This window comes from Callorhinus ursinus, unplaced genomic scaffold (genome assembly GCF_003265705.2).
Source record: "Callorhinus ursinus isolate GAN/ISIS: 27379988/994484 unplaced genomic scaffold, GSC_fseal_2.0 scaffold11, whole genome shotgun sequence".
NCBI classification, from domain to species: domain Eukaryota; kingdom Metazoa; phylum Chordata; class Mammalia; order Carnivora; family Otariidae; genus Callorhinus; species Callorhinus ursinus.
Genome location: NW_027397073.1, coordinates 39,309,353 through 39,332,668, shown reverse-complemented (window position 1 = coordinate 39,332,668; position 23,316 = coordinate 39,309,353). Strand labels below are relative to the sequence as shown.

The 23,316-nt window shown below is 39.6% G+C and overlaps 1 protein-coding gene across 1 annotated transcript in view; it reads right to left on the bottom strand.

The window, feature by feature from the left end:
- Positions 1 to 2,609: 2,609 nt before the first annotated feature.
- Positions 2,610 to 23,316, bottom strand: part of KLHL14 (kelch like family member 14) — a 95,196-nt gene continuing 74,489 nt past the window's right edge. Inside the window, exons 4-8 of the mRNA XM_025886901.2 lie at positions 17,338 to 17,416; positions 10,156 to 10,346; positions 9,916 to 10,074; positions 7,068 to 7,225; positions 2,610 to 4,756 (exon numbers count right to left, since the gene is read on the bottom strand). Coding sequence (XP_025742686.1) covers positions 4,616 to 4,756; positions 7,068 to 7,225; positions 9,916 to 10,074; positions 10,156 to 10,346; positions 17,338 to 17,416 — 728 coding nt within the window. The 3' untranslated portion in view covers positions 2,610 to 4,615. The remainder of the gene's footprint in view (positions 4,757 to 7,067; positions 7,226 to 9,915; positions 10,075 to 10,155; positions 10,347 to 17,337; positions 17,417 to 23,316) is intronic.

Genomic DNA, 23,316 nt, shown 5'->3' with positions numbered 1-23,316 from the left:
CTTTACCTGAAGTTATATATTTCTTTTTAGCCTGAGGAGTAGATAGTTCTACATGTTAACTCACTCCAATCATCTTGTTTTTAGCATCATTAGTGAGCTAGAAGCACTAAGGTAATATTACTCCTGCTAATGTTAAGAAATGACATTTATTGAGTCCTTAATATATGTCAGACAATAACCTAGAATAGAATAAGCCACTCAAACTTCAATTTGTAGAAGACTCTTTTCTTATCCTTATACTGTTGTGTTGCATTCTTGAAGCGTATTTTTCATGCTCATTGTTGAAGTGAACTTTTTGTTATTGCACCAAGCCTGCAAACTCAACACATGTAGAATGTCTCCATTAAGAACCCCGTCCGATACTTGGCCTGTATTTATGATACTAACCAGAGCAGAGCTATACAAGTACAACCATGCAAAGAACATATACTACTTAGATATTTTCTTTTTATATTGACCTTTCTGCTGCTTCTCATTGCTGTTTTCTTTTTTTTTTTTTAAGATTTATTTATTTATTTAAAGATTTATTTATTTGACAGAGAGAGACACAGCGAGAGGGAACACAAGCAGCAGGAGTGGGAGAGGGAGAAGCAGGCTTCCCGCCGAGCAGGGAGCCCAATGTGGGGCTCAATCCCAGGACCCTGGGATCATGACCTGAGCCGAAGGCAGATGCTTAATGACTGAGCCACCCAGGCGCCCCTTTTTATTTATTTTAGAGAGAGAGCGTGCGAGTGCAAGTGGAGGGAAGGGCAGAGCAAGAGAATCTCAAGCAGATTCCACGCTGAGCATGGAGCCCTACACAGGGCTCAGTCTCACCACCCTGAGATCATGACCTGAGCCAAAATTAAGAGCCTGACGCTTAACTGACTGAGCCACCCAGGTGTCCTGCCATTTTATTTTCTATCACAGTTTCAACATCCTCTAGGTCAGGTGCTTCTAGGAAGTCAGGCTTGATGAGTCATCATCTTCCTACTACCTCATCTATAGGAACTCAGTCTATCAAGATGTCTGCCAGTGTGTTTTAATTGGCTTTGGGCTGCTTTACCAACCTTATTTTAGCTTATTTGCTATTTCATTTAAAAAATACTTTGACCTAGGGGCGCCTGGGTGGCTCAGTCATTAAGCGTCTGCCTTCGGCTCAGGTCATGGTCCCAGGGTCCTGGGATCGAGCCCCGCATCGGGCTTCCTGCTCTGCAGGAAGCCTGCTTCTCCCTCTCCCACTTCCCCTGCTTGTGTTCCCTCTCTCACTGCATCTCTTTCTGTCAAATAAATAAATAAAATCTTAAAAAAAAATACTTTGACCCAGAGAACCAAGCTTAATAAGAACTAAGGCATTTATAGTGATGCCTTTTGGGATATGTTGAATAAATACTTGATACTTATAATGTCGATAATGATGACAGTTTGTTAGGTGATATAAATGTCAAGCAGCTGGGAAAATATAAATTTGGCCCTAATAGGGGAGCACAAACACAGGTACTAAGCACAAACAGCTTAATTAACTAAAAAACTGGGTCCCTATGCTCACTCTCCCAGTTTTTGTCAGTCTAGTTACAGACTTAAAGTAGGCGGTTCCTTGGGACTAGGAAAAAGACAGTTTTTGCCTAACCTTCCATGGTATCTGGTCAGTACTAGAGCTTTTGGGGATTCGGGGCATTTGGAAAAAGCCCCACAACAGCTAGTCAAACGGCTCAGGGAAGATGGTAACAGAGGCTACTGCAGAGAGCAAGCATGAAAGGCTGGAGATCCAGTAGAAGAACACAGAAACCGCATTACTCTTGCTTTCATGGAATACTAGGAGGGATCAAATGATCCTTTAATTATGGGTTTAATCATCAACAAAGGTCCATTTAGCTGGGAAAAAACTAAAGTAAATTCTTTCCAGATTGCAGGCTTCAGGAAATAGCTTCCAACCCTTCATAGCTCTTTGCCTAGAAGGTTGCCCAACTTCTACCTTCAGCTACATGCCTCAGTTTCCCCTACTGTCTCCCACAGCCTCTTTCCTTCCGCTGCACTTCCTTTTCAGATTTTAAAAAAGAAAATACAATTAAATACTATGTTTTAAGATAATTGATCTAGTTAAGTGCATGATTCACTTATTCTTTAGAAAGTGTGCAAGTACTGTTTAATACATACGGTGCTTCTAATAATCTACATAAATGTTTAATTATTAGATCTTAGATAACTTATACCTCATCACAGCACTCTTGCGGTGGATAAATCAGATTCTACTCATGATTTTTTAAAAATTCATTTTCTTAAGTCAGCTCTACACCCACCGTGGGGCTTGAACTCACTACCTTAAAATCAATAGTCGCATGCTATACTGACTGAGCCAGCCAGGCACCCCTCTACTCATAATTTTTAACTCACACATTTCTTTCAGAAGCATTCCATAATTTTTTGCCTCATCCATACCATATACATTTATATATTGCCAGGAAGCTAAATAAACTTGCAAAGCGTAACAACAGAATAACAATATTTAGGCACTTACATATTGTAAACCTTTAAACAATTCACCATAGAGATTTATATGTATGCCTTATAGGTAGGAATATGAGACAGTTGAATTAATACATAAAGTTTTTATTTAAAGTTTTCCCCTTCCAAGCAAGCTTCATTTACACATTCTAATACTGTACAAAATTTACAATCTCTGTGACTTATGTACTCACTTTTCACTTCTAATAGTTTGTGCCTTTCTGAAATACAGAAAGCTTTATTTATAGTTCTCATAAGTGCTCTTATTTATTTTGGCTAGAAATAAAAAATAAATGAAGAACAAGTCTAAGGAAGGCGAATATCCTCGTATAAACTGTGACTTTCAGAAGAAATGGTAGCAGTTGACGATCAGAAGTTCTGAGGCCGACCTTGTTCTCTTCAGGATGCCAGCTAGGCTCTTCCTCACAAAGTACTGTAACTTTTCTTTCCTTCTCTATATCGTATGTTTTCAAGGAAAAAGAAGTGAAAGGCTTGAAAGTTGATTGCACTGGAGATATATATATATATGTATATATATATATTTATATATATATTTTTACAACGGATCCTTTGGATCTGAACATACAAATAAATACAAAAACAACAAAGATTGCACTTTACTGTAGAAACGGCATTAGATTCCAGTACACTCATCTATCTTGACATGCTCCACGGTGAAAGCTTATCACCAAGGCATCTTTTAATCTGTGGCTTCCCCACGTCATTGTTTCAAATGACACCTTTGTTGAGGGATTCAACGCACCTCTGGGTGATTGAAAAATATTTTAGGCTAGTATTTACTCCTAACTGTTGTTGTTCCAGCTCTGAAGGGCTTGAACATCAAATTCATGTTCCTTCCCATTTTGCTTTGTTGACTGGCCGCACCGAAAACTATCTCATGCTTTCCTGACCTTCTGCTCCTAAATTCCTCATGCTCCTAAAGACAACTAGCAATTGCTCACCTAACTGAGCTCAGGCATCTTTGGTGATAACAAACGAATATGATGAGTTGGAGAATAATCAGGGTGAGTCATGTGCTTTTCTAGAGCCAAATCTAGAGCCATTTCTAGAGCCAGAGGTGAGGAAGAGGGAGAAATATTTGTTAAGAGCTATTGATTCATTCCTGTGGCTCTTTTAAGTTGTGTGTCTTAGGTGCAGAGAGACAACTGGGATTGTACTTAAAAGAAATTATTCTTTCTTTTCATCCCTGAATTCCTAAAAGCAATCTCCCAGTTTCATTATGGGTTAAGTTTGGGTCAGATGTGTTATTCAACAGAATCTCTTCAATATTGTACGAGTGACTTTGTCAGTCCTACCTTTTGAAAGAAATGACAGGTGTGTTCACTACTTTTTTATATACTGTAGAAAATGAGAAAACATGAGCCTCTGTGGAATGAACAGTGACATAATATATTTTGTTTTAATCTTTCCTATGAAATTGAGGACACAGATTATGACTGGCTGGCCTAGAACCTACAGGGCAGAAAGCAATTGCTACAAGAACCAACATCTTTCTCTTCTCTGATCCCATGAGGTGCTGTGAGGGGCAGAATGTAAATGAAATGCAGATCTATAGAAACAAACATGTTCCTCTTTAATCTTATATGATTTTCTACAACTGTGTTGCCTATGGAGTCTGTGAAGTCGCCACAGGTTAGGAATATAGAGTCAAGTGGCAATTTCTGTGATGCAGTAAGTATTTTAGTGGGTCAAATTCTGAATCATTCATGAACACAATATCCCCAAAACTTCAACATAGATCACATGCAGGTAGACTACAATGCACAATACTGATCTTAGGTCTCTCTGGGGGCACTCTTCTGTATTTTATCTTTCTCCTTTTGAAAGTTAAAATCCACGTGAGGAGTTTTTGTAAAGCTGGGGCAAGTTAAAACCAGTCTGAAGTGGAAGAGTCTGTCACCACCGCGCGTTTGGTGTGATCCGAGTTACAGACACGGTATCTGTTCAAGAACAGGTCTTTTTCTTTTGTAGTTATTTGGAAATATCGTTAGAAACCAAGGGTGGGTTTCGGCAGTTGTACCATTAGAATGCACTGTTCCTAGCATAATAGTGATGTCACCTGTCACTGTCTCCAAGAATGTGATACTGTTCATTCCAGGGCTTGCTGGTGTTATTTGTTGTAAGGTACGCAGGCGGGCAGGATAACCGTTGCACAGGCTGGGCCTGCCAGAGGTTCTGCTACATCTCCTTCCAGTTCTGTCCAGGTGCCTTTTTCCGGACAATAGCATATTGTAGATGACTTGTAGGCCCCCTGTAATGGCAGAGCAGGGGGCATTTAGGGAAGAATGTTCAGAGAAGTGCAACGACCATCTTATTGATCACATTTACATTGGAAAGAAAACATCAATTCTCTGCTCTTGCTAAAAAGTTCCAAATGAAAGCAGTGGATTTTAAACTGGTTTATTCGAAAGGAAAATTTGAGATTCACAAGATTTCAAAATCTGTATGTGTGTAATTAATAACAAAAGTCAAGTGCCTACAACACCTAGATGATCAACAAATCCTTCAAAATAATTGACCAAAAATTGGAATTTGTCCAGTTGGTTTAAGTTAAAAAAAAAAAAACTCATCTTCAATTTTCAAATAATTTCAGTAAATTAGATTTGAGATTGTTGCCTCACTTTTCCATTCTTATTTTACTACCCTAGAGAATCAGAGCTGGCATCCAAAACTAGCTTAAAGTAAACTGGAAAAGTGGGCTTGCCAACTTCTTTGTACATTGATTGATTGATCGATCGACTGATTGATTTTCAAGTGGCCACATGAGAAATAAAAAAATGTCTTTAATCTTGTTTCCTTTGTTAACGTCTAGTGGTAGTGCTTCTGTAGCATTTCCCTTCTAGAACCAGAGCTGTTTGGTTTTTATATCAAAGGCAAAACCCAAAAATTCCAACCAACCTAGTCATCAGTTTTTGAAAGTGTACTGCTGGTGTCTGGTTCCAAATGCGTATGCTTTGCAGCTAGTCCTGTGTACCAGCGAACCAAGCACAGGTCTGAAGATCTAGTTATGTATATATCAATCTATATTTGCCTCCATATAACTAAGATCCATTGAAAACTCCCCCCAAACTATGTAACAACCTTGTCTGATGCAAAACAAATAACCCCCCAATTAGTCTTACAAAACCAACCCATAACTAAAAAAATATAAAGACAGTCATCATTTAAAAAATGAATACGTTGACCACACAGCATGTGTGGCTCTTAATGTGATGTAATTCCAACTACATGGCCACCTCCTCAGGTGTTCTTGACAAAAGAGAAAAAAAAGGGAACAAAAGAAATAATAAAGAGAAAAAAGCTGAGCTTAATTATTAAGTCCTTATGCCTAGCTTCCCGTTTTATAGGAAATACAGAGACAGAGACTGTTTTAAATGACATCGCAAGGTCGTCATTTGCCCGTTCCAAAATGCCAGCTATTCTCTATGATAACTGACCCTGGTTTTTGTTTGTTTGTTTGTTTGTTTGTTTCTACGAAGTTAATGGTATGGAGGAAGAAGTGGAGTGGGGATAATTTTCCAGACTTCAAGAGATGGATGAGATACAATAACCCAATACAAGTGAGACTGTTGGGTCCTGATTTGAACATATCAACTTGAAATATACATTTCAATAGGAAACATTTGAATATAGATTAGATATTAAGGAATTATTGTTAATTTTGTTGGGTGTGATGATGGTATGTTTACATACGCAAATAATTTTTTTAAAGATAAATACTGAAGCATTCAGGGTGAAATAATATGATGTCTAGAATTTGCTTCAGATTGCTTCAGCCAAAATTTTTAAAAGGAAGGACAGATAAAGTATGGCAAATCTTGATGGATGTTGAAGCTGCATGCTGGGTTAACGAGAGTCCACTGTACTCTCGCTTTTTGTGTGAGCTTGGAAATTTTCATGATAAAGATGGGGCAAAGTGAAAAGCAATGGCAAATTATATATCCGAAAGAGAATTTGTAGGTTATTTAACAATTTCTAGTTTTCATGCCTCCCTGGTCAGAAACTTTTCAGACAATTCACACAATTCAACAAACTATGCAAACAACTTCAACAGAACATTTTTAAAACCACTCAGTCTCATTTTTAGTTGGAAAGCCAGAATCACAAAGGCCTGGGAATAGAAGTGGAGACCAGCCACACTTTGGGATACAGTTGCTCAGAGAGCAAGCCAGCTTGACAGCAACCATGCTGATTCTTTTTTATTACTTAAAGTAACTTACTGCTTGCATACAAGCGTGATACTCTTAAACTTTTTTTTTAGATTTAATTAAATTAATTTTTTTGAGAGCGCGAGTGAGAGAGCACAAGCAGAGGGGGGAACAGCAGAGGGAGAGGGAGAAGCAGGCTCCCCGCCAAGCAGGAAGCCTGACGTGGGACTTGATCCCAGGACCCTGAGATCATGACCCAAGCTAAAGGCAGGCGCTTAACCGACTGAGCCACCCAGGCGCCCCCAAACATCACACTCTTAAAAGGTTTTTGTGTGGATGGTAACACACATGGAGGGAAACATAAAGTAAGAAGAAAGCAGAAACGAGGAGGGTGAGGTAAATGTGGACACATACCATGCTCCAGCTGTAGCCGCCCACAAGGTAGATGCTGTCATCGAGCACTGCACAGCCAGGACCACTTCGACCCTCCAAAATGGGAGTTTGGAGAATATTCCACTGGTCACCTTTTGGGTCATAGCATTCCACGAGCATCACATCAAGGTGGGAGAAACCTGAGTAGCAAAATGGAACCACGTAAGAATAAACTCTCAGGGTCCTGATTCAAGGCTAGGCCTTCTTTTTTTAAAAAAGCTTTAGATCCAAGAAATAGATAATTTTGTCTCTAAAGGGACAAAAGTATAAATTTACTGGTGAAATTGGGAAACATGTTACAGGGATAGTTATGCCATTATGTTCATTTTACAGATGAGAAAACCGAGGCGCAGAGAGAAGTAATGACTTGAATAAGGCACGCAGCCAGCAAGTAGACAGGCTGAGGTTTTTTTTTTATATTTTTTATTGTTATGTTAATCACCATACATTACATCATTAGTTTTTGATGTAGTGTTCCATGATTCATTGTTTGTGCATAACAAACACCCAGTGCTCCACAGACAGGCTGAGGTTTAAACTCAGGCAAACAGGCTTCAGAGCTCATATTCTTACAGACTAAACGGTATCATTTTCCTAAATGAATATTTAACTCTCTCAAAATGTTTTATTTAACTAAAAACATGGTGTTCAGCTCTTTTACCTTTTTAACAGTTTATGTTTATAAACAACTATGATGATGTGAGTGGTTTCCAATATCTACTAAGGATCAAGGTAGAGTAGGGGGCTAACTTCTGCTGAGGGCTTCTCCTCTCACCTCTGATGAAGTTTCTCAGTGGCTGGGGCAATAAGCAGGTTACAGAGAACAACTTAAGTTCTTGGACTCCACTGGGGCCCTGCTTTTAATTTAGGAAGTCAAAAAATCCGTAGGGGAGAGCTTCATGGTCACCGAGCAGACCAAATCCTTGGTAATATTTTTCTTCTATCTAAATGCATGCAATGGCTATTTGCTAGCTGACAATTCCAATGCATACACTAAATTAATCAACCTACTGGGCTCTCCAAAGTAATTGAGAAGATAGACCAAAAAGAATAATTTTCATTCTGGAAGAGGTGGACAAATTCTTTCAAGCCACTAACTTCATACGTAAAATAAATCACAGCTTTGGGAACAGGAGAACAAAGGACTTACTGGAATTCTGTGGCATATTCCTTTCCTTTACCATTAAGATTATTGATGATAATATATGTGGATGAGGGTTGGGGCAAATTCCCAGTTCTGGAATTCCAATGGCATCACAGGAGGGTATGTGTGCCTTCTCCGTGCCCAGTACATATATTACATATGTGGACTGTAAGCCTCACAAAAACTACCGAGGAAAGGACAATTATCCCACTTTTATAGATGTGAGGTTGAGTGTCTTGAGTGAGACCACACAACTAAAAGTGCATAACTGGGACCCAGATCCATACCTTTCCCTCTAAGCCATAATGCCTCCCTGAGCCAACCTAGTTTGATGTGTGTGTGTGTGTGTGTGTGTGTGTGTGTGTGTGTGTATGTGTTATTTATCATTTAGGTTGTCATTCCCCAAATCTTTCTGTTCTGGTACAACCTCAAGCATTAAGAGTTCCTAGAATGTTTAGTCATTATTATGCAAAAGAAATTAGCAGAAGTCACATTTTAATGTAGAAAGCTACAAAGTTAATACTGCATACAAATATTTTGATGTAAAGGAATGGTGTATGGATTGAAATGAAGGAGTACCAGTGAGAGAGAAAAAGAATAAAAAAGGAAGAATTACAGCCACAAAGATAATCTCCCACTGAGGAGAGCACAAAGACGAGCAGCGTGGACCAGGATATTGACGTTTAGGACTGAATGTGAACTTGGAAACATTTCCATAAACATTAAGCCTGTGTGGTCTTTATTACGAGAGGGGTACATATGTATTAGGAAATCCAGAAAGGAATGTCTACATTGAACCCAGTTTTTAGACGGGTGTACTATGGAAAAATAAATGCACAGATGAGCCTCAGCTACCACACTCGGATGGCCTGTTGCTCGTTTGGTTCAATTTCAAGGATCATGGCTGGCCAGAGCTGGAGGAGCTTTTAGAGATCAACTAGACCAGTTTCTTCATTTTCGGGTGACGAGAGACTGTGGCCTGAAGCAGTTCAGGACTCTTCTCAACACCAGAGTTCTCTCTGTTTCCCTGTTGCACCCAGGGTGCTGCGCATGAGCATAAAATCACACACGTGCACAAGCTACAGGAAGTTGTGGTCATAGACATATATGGAGAAGGAAAGGAGCCAAACAAAACTCTTAAAATACTCTGTTTTAAATATTTTTTATTATAAAGCAAACAGAAAGAATTTGAGAGTCATAGAAGGTTTGGTATTCAACTCTTCAAAGAAATAATTCTAAATTTAGACATGAAATTCTATGAAATGTTCTCGTTAAGAAAAATCATGTATTAGCTTCTTTGTGCCGCTATGACTGAAGTTCTTTATGATTACTACAAAAAACAATTTTCTGGAAAAAATTTATTACTATAATTTTGGGGATAAGGAATAATTTATTTTACTGAACTCATTGTAACAACAAATTGTTTGTGCTTTAATGCTCTCGTTTTTTTACTTTCTGTTAACATCATTATTCATTTCTTTAATCTGTGTGGTAACTTAAAAATAATCCTGTCTGCAGAAGAGCTAAAATAACTGCCTGCCCAAGGGTCCAGCTAATTTACACGGAGTCGATTTTATTTGGTCAACATGTTTTTTACTTGGTTAACTATGATTATCTAACGAGAAACCCCCTTAGCAAGAAACATGAGATGCAAATGATACTGTGATTTCAGAAAAAAAAAAAGACCTTTCAAATGATTTCCTCCAATTGCATACAAGCGATCATTCATGACTGCCAAAGTGTGGATGGCGCGTTTTGTGTTCATATCTTGTTTTCGAGCCCAGACATCCATCACAGGGTCATAGCAATATAGCCAGGGGACATATTCTCCATTGTGCACACCCCCTGTGAATGAAACATATACATACCAGTCAAGAAAGGGCCTTGGCACTGAACTTTGTAACAGAAAGTAGAGGAATGACTTGCCTGAAATGTATATTTTCCCATTGTGCACTGCTCCTGCGTGAGCCGCCAGAGGCTGAGGCAAAGAGGACACATAACGCCATTCGTTTGTTTCTAGGTTATAGCACTCCACACTGGACAAATAGCCGGTTTCGTTCCTTCCACCAATAACGTATAAATGTTTGTCCAACCGACATGCATAGAAACTGGCTCTTCTACAATGAAAACAGCAACCCACCGTAAATCACAAAAGGAGCTCAGTCAGGCCAAGGAGGTACATCCTGCTTTTAGAAAGGGTTGCAGGAACTTGGAAATCACACACACAGCTCCCTTCTAAATCTGAGACCTTTACAGTAATCATATGCATTGCCCACTCTGGTTAACATTTTTGGTATTAAAGTAACAATAGAGGAGAAATTCACCAACTCTGTTTCAGCTCCTTTTATCTTGCTTTTTTATACACCATTAAAATGTTCACTAATGTTTGGGATATTTGGTACCTTGTAAGGATATCACAGCTCAGTAAGACAAAGTGAAAAATGAGGTAGATAATGTAACAATAATAAATTATCTTGACATTCACTTTTTTCATGGTCCTTCAAGGGTCATTGTTCCCAATTTGTAAGAGAACTACATCATCAAAATTTTTCTTCAATTATCATTTTTTTTTCCTTCTCAGTACTACTGCAAATAGAGAAACTTTTGTGCACTGAATTTAGTGTTGAAATTTTGCTCTTACATAACCTATTGTAGGAATTTTAGTGATACGGTTTTTGGTGTTGCTGTTTACAAAGCTACAGGATATTTTTTAGTCTTTTCCAGAGACACAATTTATTAAATCTTCCCATTACGCCTTCAAGGGCCAAAGACACCAGCTGTATTGAAAGGACCAATTCTGAGGCAGACCATAAGATAGGAGTGAGATATTGAGGACCTGAATTAGAGTTTTATGGAAGACCCACAAGGGCTGATGCCAAAGGTATTTTAAAGGAAGATGTAAGACTTGGGAACTAGTAAGACATGAGAGCTGAGGGAGAACACATGTTCAAAGGGGACTCAGAAATTTGGAGGGTGACTAGGTTGATATGTTGAGCAAGTCCTTGACCCTTTGCTTCTTTTATCTTGTTGCTGCTACTGGAATAATATACTTTATGGGGATAACACATGGTCCAATACTGAGTAAGAACAGTGTTTAAGTGCCAAGCCCCTCAGAGAATATAATTTGTTTGATGACTGTATGGTCTTCATAAAAATTAGTGCCAAGACTCTTGGGCAATGTGAGTAGTAAGATCAAGAGTCCCTAGAGCTTTTTATCAGGAGATTTTCCAAGTTGTGTTTACAAAGTGCCAAAACCTCTGGGAAGCAGTATACAGCATCTTGATTAACAGTTTAGTCTCTGGAAGAGATTGCCTGGCTACATGATTTATTGGATGTGTGACCTTTGACATGTGCCTCAACCCCTCTCGGCCTTGGATTGCTCATCTGTAACAGGGGGAATGTTAATGGTACCTTCCTTACAGGGTTATCTGAAAATACATATGTAAAGTACTATCATAGTGTCCAGCATTTTGTTCATGCTTTGGAACCATCATTACCTAGATAAAAGAGTTTTTAGGGGCGCCTGGGTGGCTCAGTCGTTAAGTGTCTGCCTTCGGCTCAGGTCATGATCCCAGGGTTCTGGGATCGAGCCCCGCATCAGGCTCCCTGCTCAGCGGGAAGCCTGCTTCTCCCTCTCCCACTCCCCCTGCTTGTGTTCCCTCTCTCGCTGTGTCTCTCTCTGTCAAATAAATAAATAAAATCTTTAAAAAAAAAAGTTTTTAAAAACCAGCCATTACCCAGATAAAAAAGTTTTTAAAAATCCGCCATCAAGATGTCTGCAAGGAAACTTTTCCTAGTAATATTGTAAAAGACAGTTAAATTCTTTGTTTGTTTAGGTGATTTATTACTATTATCGGTAATGGTATATGTTATAGATGGTGATGTACTCAGTTTTGTTTTAATTTTTTCCAGCTTTATTGAGGGATAATTGACAAATAAGATTGTAACATATGTAAAGTTACACTGCAGTGATTTGATATATGCATACATTGTGGAAGGAGTCCCACAATCAAGTGAATTAACACATCCATCACCTCACATAGCTACTTTTTTTTTTTTTTTTTTTGGTGAGAACACTTAAGGTCTACTCTCTTAGCAAATTTCAAGTATACAGTACAATATGAACTACAATCATCATGTTATACATTAGATACTTGGGACTTTTTCATCTTATAACTGAAAGTATGTACCTTTTGACCAAGCTCTCATTTCCCTCATCCTCTAGCCCCTAGCAACCACCATTCATTCTGTTTCTGTAATTTTGACTTTTTTTTTTTTTTTTTTTTAGATTCCACATAGAAGTTTGGAGAAAGGTATTTGGAAGAAGCTTTTAGTTGGATTATCAGAGCAATCATTAATCTAAAAATTTTGAGATTTCCTGTTACAGAGAAGTAAAAACCCATTTAAATATAATACAGGTTAAATATAATGTTAGGTTATAACTGTTAGGTTAAAAACAGTTGCAAAATTAAGTGCCCACAGATGTCCATTGCTTCCTTCTGTTTCTCTAACCAGATTTCCATTGTTCTCTTATTGAATATGACAGGGTCACGGGTGTCTTACAAGTGCTTTGACCTTCTCAGTGAAAATGTTTCATTGGAAAGACTGACATGTCTACAAGAAGAGACCGAAGGAACACAGATATTTCTTTGCACTGTGGACACTAGAGTAAGTCAGTAACCCTCCTCCATATGAGGAGTCTATAACAAGTCTTAGAGCCTCTGAAATAATTTTACTAATGGGCCAGCTTTAAATAACTTGGATTATGTGGGCTGTAAGATGTTGCATTCTTGTACGTGCTATATACTGGTCTAGAAGAGAAAATGTCTGTTACTCATGACAAGTATGAAAACCCTCCATTAGATAAGTTTAGATAATGGAGAATAAGAGCCAGACCTCTTCATGGTAGTGTGAACTCCTTGCACCCTAGTCTAAATTTCAGGTCTCTCCCTTTGTCTGTCCTGGTTCCTTCCTTCCTCAGTGACACTGAGCGAGCCTGTCAGAACTTGCTCTCTTTTTAGCCAAGATTTTCTTAATTTGATGCTTCATGTGTACTCCTAGCTTTATCCACACAGTGTCACTGTTAGGATCTAAATGGAAAAAAAAAATCAGTAGGTTTCACTTCCTGACTAAAAGTGCATTTTTATGTAGAAATTCCAATAGGGAAGACTCTGAGCCTAGGACTTAGCCCCTTGCATGCCCAAAGTGAGAATTCATGAAATGCATTATAGGAGCACTGGATAGTTAATGGTCTGTCAGCAACTGTGAACCTTTGCTCCAGGCTAAAATTTTACCATACCAGGTCTCTCTTGGGAGTGCTCCCTGCCGCTCCACCCCCCCCCCGTCCCCCCTCCCCCCCATGAAGAACCACACAGGATTAGGCTCTCTGGGGCTTTTTTTGGAAAACTAAATTCCAGATTACTGAAGATTTTTAAATGGGATTACACTATTTGTATTTCCAATTGTTCATCTCTCTCTCTCCTCCAGCCCCTCCTTCCCCAACGCCAGAGGCAATATTCAAAGCATTGTGATAAGTTAAAAAAAGACTACCAGCAACTTCTACAAACATACTTTGAACCCTGCATATTGTACAGGTCTTTACTAGTTCTTTCTGACCCTTAGGGTGGTCAGTTTATATACTAAACCATGAGACTGAATTACTCAATTAGCTCAATTCTTGACTTTCACCATCAGGTTCAAATGGCAACAGATTTTTCAAATAGAATTTCACGTTGTTTCTTGTAAGCCTTCTAGAAACAAAATATTTAAATTTGGAAACAATTTTTTATGTATTTCCTTACTCTGTGAAATAAAAACTTACTCTGTGAAATATAAACTTTGTTGTTAGTGCTCTCCAAACTGCTTTTTCTTTCTCGTCTTTTTTTTTTTTTCCTACACTAGCTAGGAGGTAAGATCTCCATATAAATAATACCTAAAATGTCTATTTTTACTGGAAAATAATGTAAAGTCATCAAAGCATTTCTATTGATCCTGGTTTCAACTTTTAACCTCTTTTCACTGAAGAATCAAATCCTACATCTGAGACCAAAACAACTCAGTAGCATTACATTTAAATGTATATTTTCCTGCAATTATTTCATAGGTAGCGGGGATACAATTCGCGAGTTAGTTTTGAGTAAACCTAGAGGCAGTGTGCCCATTGCCCTGTTGGACTGGGTGGGAGGGGCATATTTGCACTTTTATTATAGCACTCCTTAGGAAGCTCTGATTGGGTAAGATATCCTAGGAGTCTGTCCAGCCAGCTCTAAGAGTGGGTTACCCTGGAGGTGGTTTTCAACATGTTTCTATTATTCTCAGTTTGGTAATTTCTCAGCATAACCATTCCTCCGCGGTTTGGTAGCAACTAATGGAAGGGGGGAGGTGGGGCAAATTCTGGTAAGCCTGATTCATGATCTATAAAATGCAGAATTAACTCATTGAAATGTTTCAAGAAACTTCTTTTTGGGTCTGAAGCGTGTCTCTCATATTTTCTTCTTCTTTTTCTTCTTTTCTTCTTCGTTTAATCACCAATTAAGCCACGCCGGTCACTGATCATACTTGCTACTTAGAATGGAAGCTTGGCAATGACAGAAAAATTTCATTTTAAGCTATGGATTGCTACCTGGATCAACCAACGCATAGGAGATCTGGAGCTAGAAGATTGACTGGGCATTTGTGAGATCTGCCTTTTCCCGCTCAGCTCTATAAGGAGCTCTTTATTTGGTCTACCGAGTTGATTGTTCTAAATCTAAAAAAAAACTTCTCTTACTAGGGACCTGACATGATATACCATAATGACTTAGAAAGAAACGTTAAACAGTCCATCCTGTCAACGGTGGCTGCCAGGCGCCAACAGACCATGGCAGGTCTTTTTATCAGGTCAATGAGCTGCTAAAAATTGTCTAAGTAGGACCCTGCCATGATAGGCCATAGTGCCTCAGAGGAAGTCATTATAGAATATCAAGTAAACAATACACATTTAAAAAAATTACTAATTAGGTTTTGCAGCAATACTTCTCATCCTTAGGGGCTCTACAGTGAGATAATTGACCGCGACGTGAGTTATGCCTCCCAAACCGAAGGCATGAAGGTTAATTATCATGGTGTGCAGCCCCCAGCAAAGGGGACTGTGGTGATGAGATGCTGCCATTTCAAACATATTACTGATATTTATTTTAAAAATATATATATATTTTTAAGTAAAACTTCTTGGGATGGTTTTGATAAAAGGGTAAAGTGATGCAGCCACAATAAGAGCAACCAAGAAATAACCCCAAAGGGAGAGAAACAAGGCTCACTGGAGAAAGTCATCAGGAGGCTACCATGCATATAGGTATGTGCAAGACGGGGGGTGGAGAAGTTTATCAGGGTATTAGCTGACTTAAGAATAATTTCTCGAGGGTGCCTGGGTGGCTCAGTTGGTTAAACGACTGCCTTCGGCTCAGGTCATGATCCTGGAGTCCCTGGATCGAGTCCCGCATCAGGCTCCCTGCTCGGCGGGGAGTCTGCTTCTCCTTCTGACCCTCCCTCCTCTCATGTGCTCTCTCTCTCTCAAATAAATAAATAAAATCTTTAAAAAAAAAAAAAAAGAAGAATTTCTTGAGGGCGCCTGGGTGGCTCAGTTGGTTAAGCGACTGCCTTCGGCTCAGGTCATGATCCTGGAGTCCCGGGATCGAGTCCCGCATAGGGCTCCCTGCTCGGTGGGGAGTCTGCTTCTCCCTCTGACCCTCTTCCCTCTCGTGCTCTCTATCTCCCATTCTCTCTCTCTCAAATAAATAAATAGAATCTTAAAAAAAAAAGAATAATTTCTCGAGGTACCTTTGAACTACACATTCCTAAAAGTGTCTGTGGTCCTTATATTGTGCCTCATCATTTCCAATTCATAGTTTTTAGTCTCCTGAAAGACGGTTTTAATATATTTATAGGGAAGAGAGTGTTAGATACAGAGTTTTCTCCTAGCATTGCTGCAGTAATGCACATTTTTGAATCAACGATATTATCTGAGAACTTCCTGTTCACTTGGAATTTATGATAAGGATCTAAGTTGATCTTAGCATAATCTAACTGAATGTTTATAAAAGAGATGTTAAGGTGAAGAGTCATGAGGGAAACAGGAAAGAAAATTATTTCTTCAATAATTCAGTTGAGAAGAAGAAATAAGTTGCAGCTTATTGTTATTATATCAGATACTTTGCTCAAGAGGATGCTGAAGTATTATTTGAAAAGAATCGAGGGCTCAAAATTTATTTTTTTAAAGATTTATTTATTTATTTGACAGACAGACAGAGCCAGAGAGCACAAGCAGGGGGGGAATGGCAGAGGGAGAAGCAGGCTTCCCGCGGAGCAGGGAGCCCGATGCGGGGCTCGATCCCAGGACCCTGGGATCATGACCTGAGCCGAAGGCAGACGCCCAATGACTGAGCCACCCAGGCGCCCTGAGTGCTCAAGATTTAGCATGGGAATTTGCATGTGCAGGTTAAGATGCGGCCTCCTGTAGGTAACAGCAGGAGAGGCAAAATCTGTATGAATGTAGTAGCCACTTACCCCTTGGCAGCCGGGAGACAGGCGTGAGATTTAAACCCAAGTACATAAAAAAAAAACCAAGATGACAGCTTGCAAAACTTTTTCTTTTTTTAAAGCTAACAAAGGACCTCTTTTTGAATGTATGATGGGAGGTTAATTGAGAGGGCAAACGTCAGGGATTTGAGTTAGTGAGACTGGAAAATTTAATACTTGCAATTTCTGCATCAAAATGGATACCACTGTAAGAATGGTGTTTTATATTTATATATAGGATTTAAGTATATTACCACTGAGAAAAGTGGGAGGGGCGGTGAGATTTTAGCTCCACTTGCCAAAAATCCAAAGCAATGTAGTAACGGAAGACAAGTCATACAATTTTTTTCTTCCTCTATTAGAACCAGTAATTGACTTTTTGATTATTTTTCTCCATTGCGTTAACAAAGTAGTAATTCTAAATTGGCCAGGCCAAATTTTGCATTCTCTCATTGGCTCCGTTTAGCATAATTTATCACAGAAAACCGTTCAGCATCCACGCTTCCTGTAAGGCAGCCACAAATGTTTCAGACATACGAAATAAACACTTACCTTTCTTGCATGGGTGGAAGTTGTATCCAGCTATTAAATCGAGGATCGTATCGGCTGACAAAATTTGTACTGTGTTTTCCTGTAAAAATATATTTGAGACATTTAAAACTTAGATTCCTTTGTTGTTTTGAACATTTAATAGTGTTTATAAGATGTCTCTGTTCTCAGGTCTAACACAGAGATGAATTAAATTGGAGGGACTATCTAACACAGTCTGAGAAGCAGGAAGTCAGTGGAAAAATAAATGTGCCACCTCAACTATTTTTCCTTTTTTCTTCTCTTCTCCTCCATGTTCCTTTATTTTCTCTTTCTTTCTTTCTTTCTTTCTTTCTTTTTCTTTCTTTCTTTCTTTCTTTCTTTCTTTCTTTCTTTCTTTCTTTCTTTCTTTCTTTCTTTTTCTTTCTTTCTCTCTCTCTCTCTCTCTCTCTCTCTCTCTTTCCTTTTTTTTTTTTGGAAGGAGTCAGAATAAAACTAAATCAACCATGAGAAGAAAAGCAAGTATGTTTATCAAACCAGTTTTACCACAAAGTTAGGGGACAAATTTCTGGGGTTTGGTAATTTTTGTGTTTTAAAAACATGAAGTTATTGTCTGTAAATAATCAGTTCCAGAGACCACCTTGTGTGATATCTCTGGTGAGAGCCCTTTTTTTAATGATCCAAAACCCTAGTCATGGTTGAGTCAGCTCTCTCCCCATGGAAATCCCAGCAATCACTAGAATAAGAGTTTGCCTTAGGAAATCAGGTTTAGCCTGTGCGTGTCACGTTAGTTGTGTGCATGTATTCGGGGGAAGCACAGTTACAGGCACATGTGCTAAGATGGGCAACAGGAGTCCTCAGAGCTGGTGAACCCGTATCCCCTCTGTTGAGCCTCGGAAGCACAGTGGTGCCTCCAAGGCATTGATATGAATCTTATTTTTCATACAAACTGACACCAAAGCAAGAAATGGAAGCAAAAGAGTGCCTTCCATTTTCTGTGTAGCGCCTGATGATGACAGTCATCTAAAGCACTTGAAGTTTTAACTCTGAAAGTCTGTTTTTGTTCATATACGTGTAACTAAACATTGAAATACAGGTACCAAACTCCACCACAGGAATAGACAGACAGGGGTGTGTGTGTGTGTGTGTGTGTGTGTGTGTCTGTGTGTGTGTGTACATGCTCACACAGGTACGTATATCCAACACAATTATTAATTGCATAAATATATTGAGTATTTATTGTATGTCTTATGTGTTCTAGGTTCTGAGAATATATTGGTAAGCAAGAAAGGAAAAGTTCCTGTTCTTGTGAATGAATAAAGAAATACATATTTTCAAGTAGAGAGGAATGCTATAAAGAAAAATGAAGCAGGGATTGATAGTGAGGAGGCTAATTTAAATAGAAGTGTTCCCTGCCTACAGATGTCTTCTGCCAGCCATGCAAATATCCGCCGAATGAACCTCTCACACAGTGGGTCAGGTGAGTAGAAAGTCCCTGGGGTTGGCCATGAGTTTAAAACCAGCAAAATTCTGGGGTGACTTGAACAGAAGTCAGAGGCATAATGAGGTCCAAATCTGGTGCGCCTTGTGTACTGGTATAGGATTGTGCCTTCTGTTATAAGAACAGTAGGAGGCCACTGGAAGGTTTTAAGCAAATGAGGAACATGGCCTAATTTCTCTCTTACAAAGGTCACTCTGGCTGTTGTGTGAAGAAGAGACGATAGAGGGGCCACTCTGGGAGCAGGGGAGCTGTCAGGAAGCCATTATAACAGTCAAGGCAAGAGCTGATGGTGGCTTGAATGAAGGTGGAGACATTCAGATACGGCCAAGTTTGGGATCTATTGTACGGGCATAGCCGATAACATTTTCAGATAGATTGAATGTTGGTATGAGAAAAAGCAAGTAATTAAGGATGGCTGCCAGATTTTTAGCCTGAGTAACTAGATGGAAGGTCATGAAATTTGCTGAAGTAGGGAAGACCAGGCAAGAGCAGTGTGGGGGTTGGTAAGAGAAACCACTAGTTCTGTTTTGGACTTAACCTTGAGAGGCCTACAGGATCTCAAAGTGGAAGTGTGTGGTAGGCCACTGGCTAACTGAGAGGCTGCAGAAGCAAACTTTAGAGTCACTGGTCTAGAGATATTATTTAAAATCATAGAACAAAATGAAACCCTTTAGGCAGAGGGTATGGACATGGAAGATAATGGGTCCTGGGATTGAGCCCTAGAATACAAAAAGAAAAACCAGCAAAGGAAAGGAATTGTCAGAGATAGGAGGAGAAGTACGATATTTTGGAAACAATGTCAAAGAGTGCTTCAGAAAGACAAGTGAACAACTGAAAACTGACCGTAGGATTTGCAACGTGGAGGCTGGTGGTGGCCTAGACCAAGATCTAAGAGAACAGATGCAAGGGGAAGGCAATGCTTCTTAGGACTTTTGTCACAAAAAGGAGAAGATGATAGCTGGAGGATGCAGCATTAAGAGAAGGTTTTGTTTGGTAGTTTGGTTGTGTTTTTAAGTCTAGAAGTACCAGAAAGTCCTTGAGCAGACAAGTGAGAATGAGAAATAGGCCTTAGATTGGAGCAGAAATAGAGAGGCTGGCTGGGAAAACAGTACTCTCATAAGATTGCCAGGTATTGACTAGAAGAGAATGGAGGTGACCATTCAGAAGAGAGTTTAAGGATTCTGGGGATTTTGTGGATGTGACATCATTGAGTCCCAAGGACCTTGTGAAAGGGTCTGGATGGTGTCATTGGGTGGTAAGTTAAATTTTATTTGGGAGTACACAGAAAGAGTTAAGAGTTCCAAGAGTGAGAATGACCCAAAAGACTTGGATTCCACAAAGGGAGGCTCCAACTCAAGGAAGGATTACATCTAGAGTTGGTTTATAAGGGAGTTTTTGAGAATTTGCAATCATTTCACTCTAGGAAAAAAAAAAAATCTTGATAGGTTCCAAGGTTAATTCCCCAAAGCACCTGAAGATGAATGTTGTTAATAGGAATGTAGAGATACTTGCCATATATAAGAACGTTTCCCTCTGAAGTTTGGTTTAGAATTTTCATTTGGAGGAAGACATCTGCCTCCTTTCAGGAATGGGGCAGAGTGCCTTCTGGTATAAATGAGCAATGTTTGCTTTGGTTGTATTGGTAGCGGCCTTCACTCAGAGAAAAGGCTAAGCAGGGACCGGTGTGATATGGATAGAAGATGAAGAAAGGCCTTCCAGGGCCAGGGTCAATGGTGTGAAAGAGGGGTGAGGACCGAGGACTGGGGAGAGAAAAAGAAGGAAGGCGTTCTGGAGTTGGCAAAGGATGTGTGGAGGGGATAATGAACCTCAGAAGAAATGAGTGTGGTGGCGAGAGGAATGTGAGCTAAAAAGGAGTTATTTGTTCCTTCCTTGTGGCTTCTTTTGGGACTCTACCAGCAGCTTGAGAGTGGTGGCCATATGCAATGGGATTTTGGATTACTCCACTCCTTTAGTTTCTTCTCATCTTTTCCATTTTTTCCTAAATCTGCCCCAATTTCTTCTCTTTGTGTGATGATGTCCTATCACCTGACACCATTGTTGACTATCCTTTAAATGATAGGTAAATGGAGCATGGGGTGGCAGTTTTCAGCCAGTGGTGAAAGGTTAGAATGGGAAGGGAAGGAAGTCTCCTCCAGGCAGTGTTTTTGGGAGTCAATCATCAGGAAGGGACAAATGTAAATCGGTTTTCTGTTAGCTGGGGCACTGACAGAATGTATGTATATGTATTAGAATATTATAATGCATTCCAATCACTAATGACATGAAGGGAGTTAATAGGATTTATTATCTATAGCTGACTAGAAAAGCAATGTATGTGTCCTGTTGAAATTTCCAGTAAGTAGTATGTTTTATGATTTCAAATTTTGGTCTTGTAATCAAGATAATAGATAAAAAAATTATATTTGTATTTTATGAGTACGTACATGTTTTATGAGCATGTATTAAAATTTACAATTTTGTATTTCATTCAAAGACATGCATCTCAGGCATCGTTTTCAGAACTGAAGTTTAACTTAAGATTTTGTCTTTGGAACTGACATATCCAAAACATCTGAATTCATGGATTTTTAATTTTTCCTCCCTGGTAGCAATGAAATTAAAGTTATATATTATCATAGGATTGCTATTCTTTATAAGTTTTGGTATTAACTGCTTACTTTTTAATTGCATAATTGTATTATAATATGAAAATCCCATATTTTTGAGATGATTGAGTCCCTGCATGGTTTTCTAAATGAGAAGTGATGAAGAGTTCCTTGGGAATGAGAGCCACTTTCCACTGTGATACAACACTGACTTAATTTCACAAGATCAAAGGCAAAAACATGACTTGTTATTTACTATCTAACAAAATACATATGTCTGCGTGAGGGGGAAATGTTATACAATGGTTCAACACCAAGGCAGACAGACCTAGGTTGGAATCAGCCCAGCTCTGTGCAAGTTGCGTGTCCTGGCAAGTTCTTTTACCTCTTCGGGCTTGGACTCCTCATAGCAAAATTAGAACAATCATGCAACAGGCCTCCCAGGATGGTTGTGAGGACTAAGTAAAATTATGCAGGTGAGTGCTTAGCGAATTCCTGGATAATAATTAGTACTCAATAAATACTACTGTTCATGGTTAAAAAAAAGGGGGGGGGTCAGGTATGGTTGACCAGATGGCTGGAATATGAAGCTACATGGAAAATGTCTAAAGGATTGTGTTAGAGGTGTGTTTGGTACCTAGCCCAGATACCTTTACCAGATTGGTGCTGTGCTCCCCAGGTTGCTCACTGTCATAGCTGCTCCCTCTCTGGGGAACTGCTCTCAGCTGTAGAGGCCATATCCCTGCCTACCCTCCCCCTGACCTGGGGGAAGACCTCAGCCAATGACTGAGTGATTGACCCAGGGGTACAGAAGACTGGCCTGCCCGCCTCCTGATGTGACCAATTCTCCTCTGTTTAGGAGAGCTGAGTCAGTGGCTCATCAGCATTTGCCGACATCTATACAAATGGCTTCACGTGCCAAACACATCAGGGACAGAATGACTCAGCTTTTCAGGTAGGACTCCCAGAGCTCTAAAAGGGGGTCTAACAGAAAAAGAGTTAGCTGCCACGGCCAAATTGAGAGTAAACGTAAAATTAAAGTTTTACTAAAATTCAATTCTGAGCCTCCTAGTGGCTCAAGCAAAAGAAGAGAGACACGTTAAATCACACAAATGTATTAGTAGCAATTATCCAAAGCACACAATGCCTCAGTGCTACAGTCTGGCAAGAATTTGTCACATAGCTCTTCACATGGGGCATGCTGAGTAGTGACAGTGACAGGTGTCTCTGCAGTAAATGCAACACTATTTTCTACAGTCTTTTGTTGCGGCATATTCATTGAGGGCTTTCAACTGAATTCCTGTTCCTCTGAGGGGTGGGGGAAAGCAAATCAGTGAGGTCCAATGGCACAGTTTTATGGGAGTCTGAATTAGTTCGTAGATAAAACCCTGACTCTCTAGACCAGACAAAGGAATACGCCCATTATGCTCTTCCCTAACCACCCTCCCCCACCCAATCTCTCAGCTATGCTTGATAAGACAATGGGAAACAGTAAGCAGATGTAGGTTATTTTGAGGAGGAGGGGCATAACCCTGGGAGCAGGTTTTCTGTGTTGCTGAAAAGGTCTGTCTCAGAGGAATGGGAAGTTCATGGTGTTTTGTGAACACCAAGTGGTCACACCAAGACTGGCATCTTAACAGAGGCCTGCTCCACCTGGGACGGGAGGCAGGCTAAGAGAGCATGGTCCCCAGAAACAGGACTTTGCAGCCTTCTCTTGTCACATGTGAGTTCTAATCTGGCCTTCAAAAAAGACTGCTCGGCAGATTTTTTGCTTAGATAAACCTGATGGCTGTGCACTGTTCACTTACAAAGGCTCTATTCAGTTCAGATCACTTTGGAGGGAGAACAGGTTAAGCAGTAAATGGGGAGCTTACAGTAGATTGTACATCTGCCAGC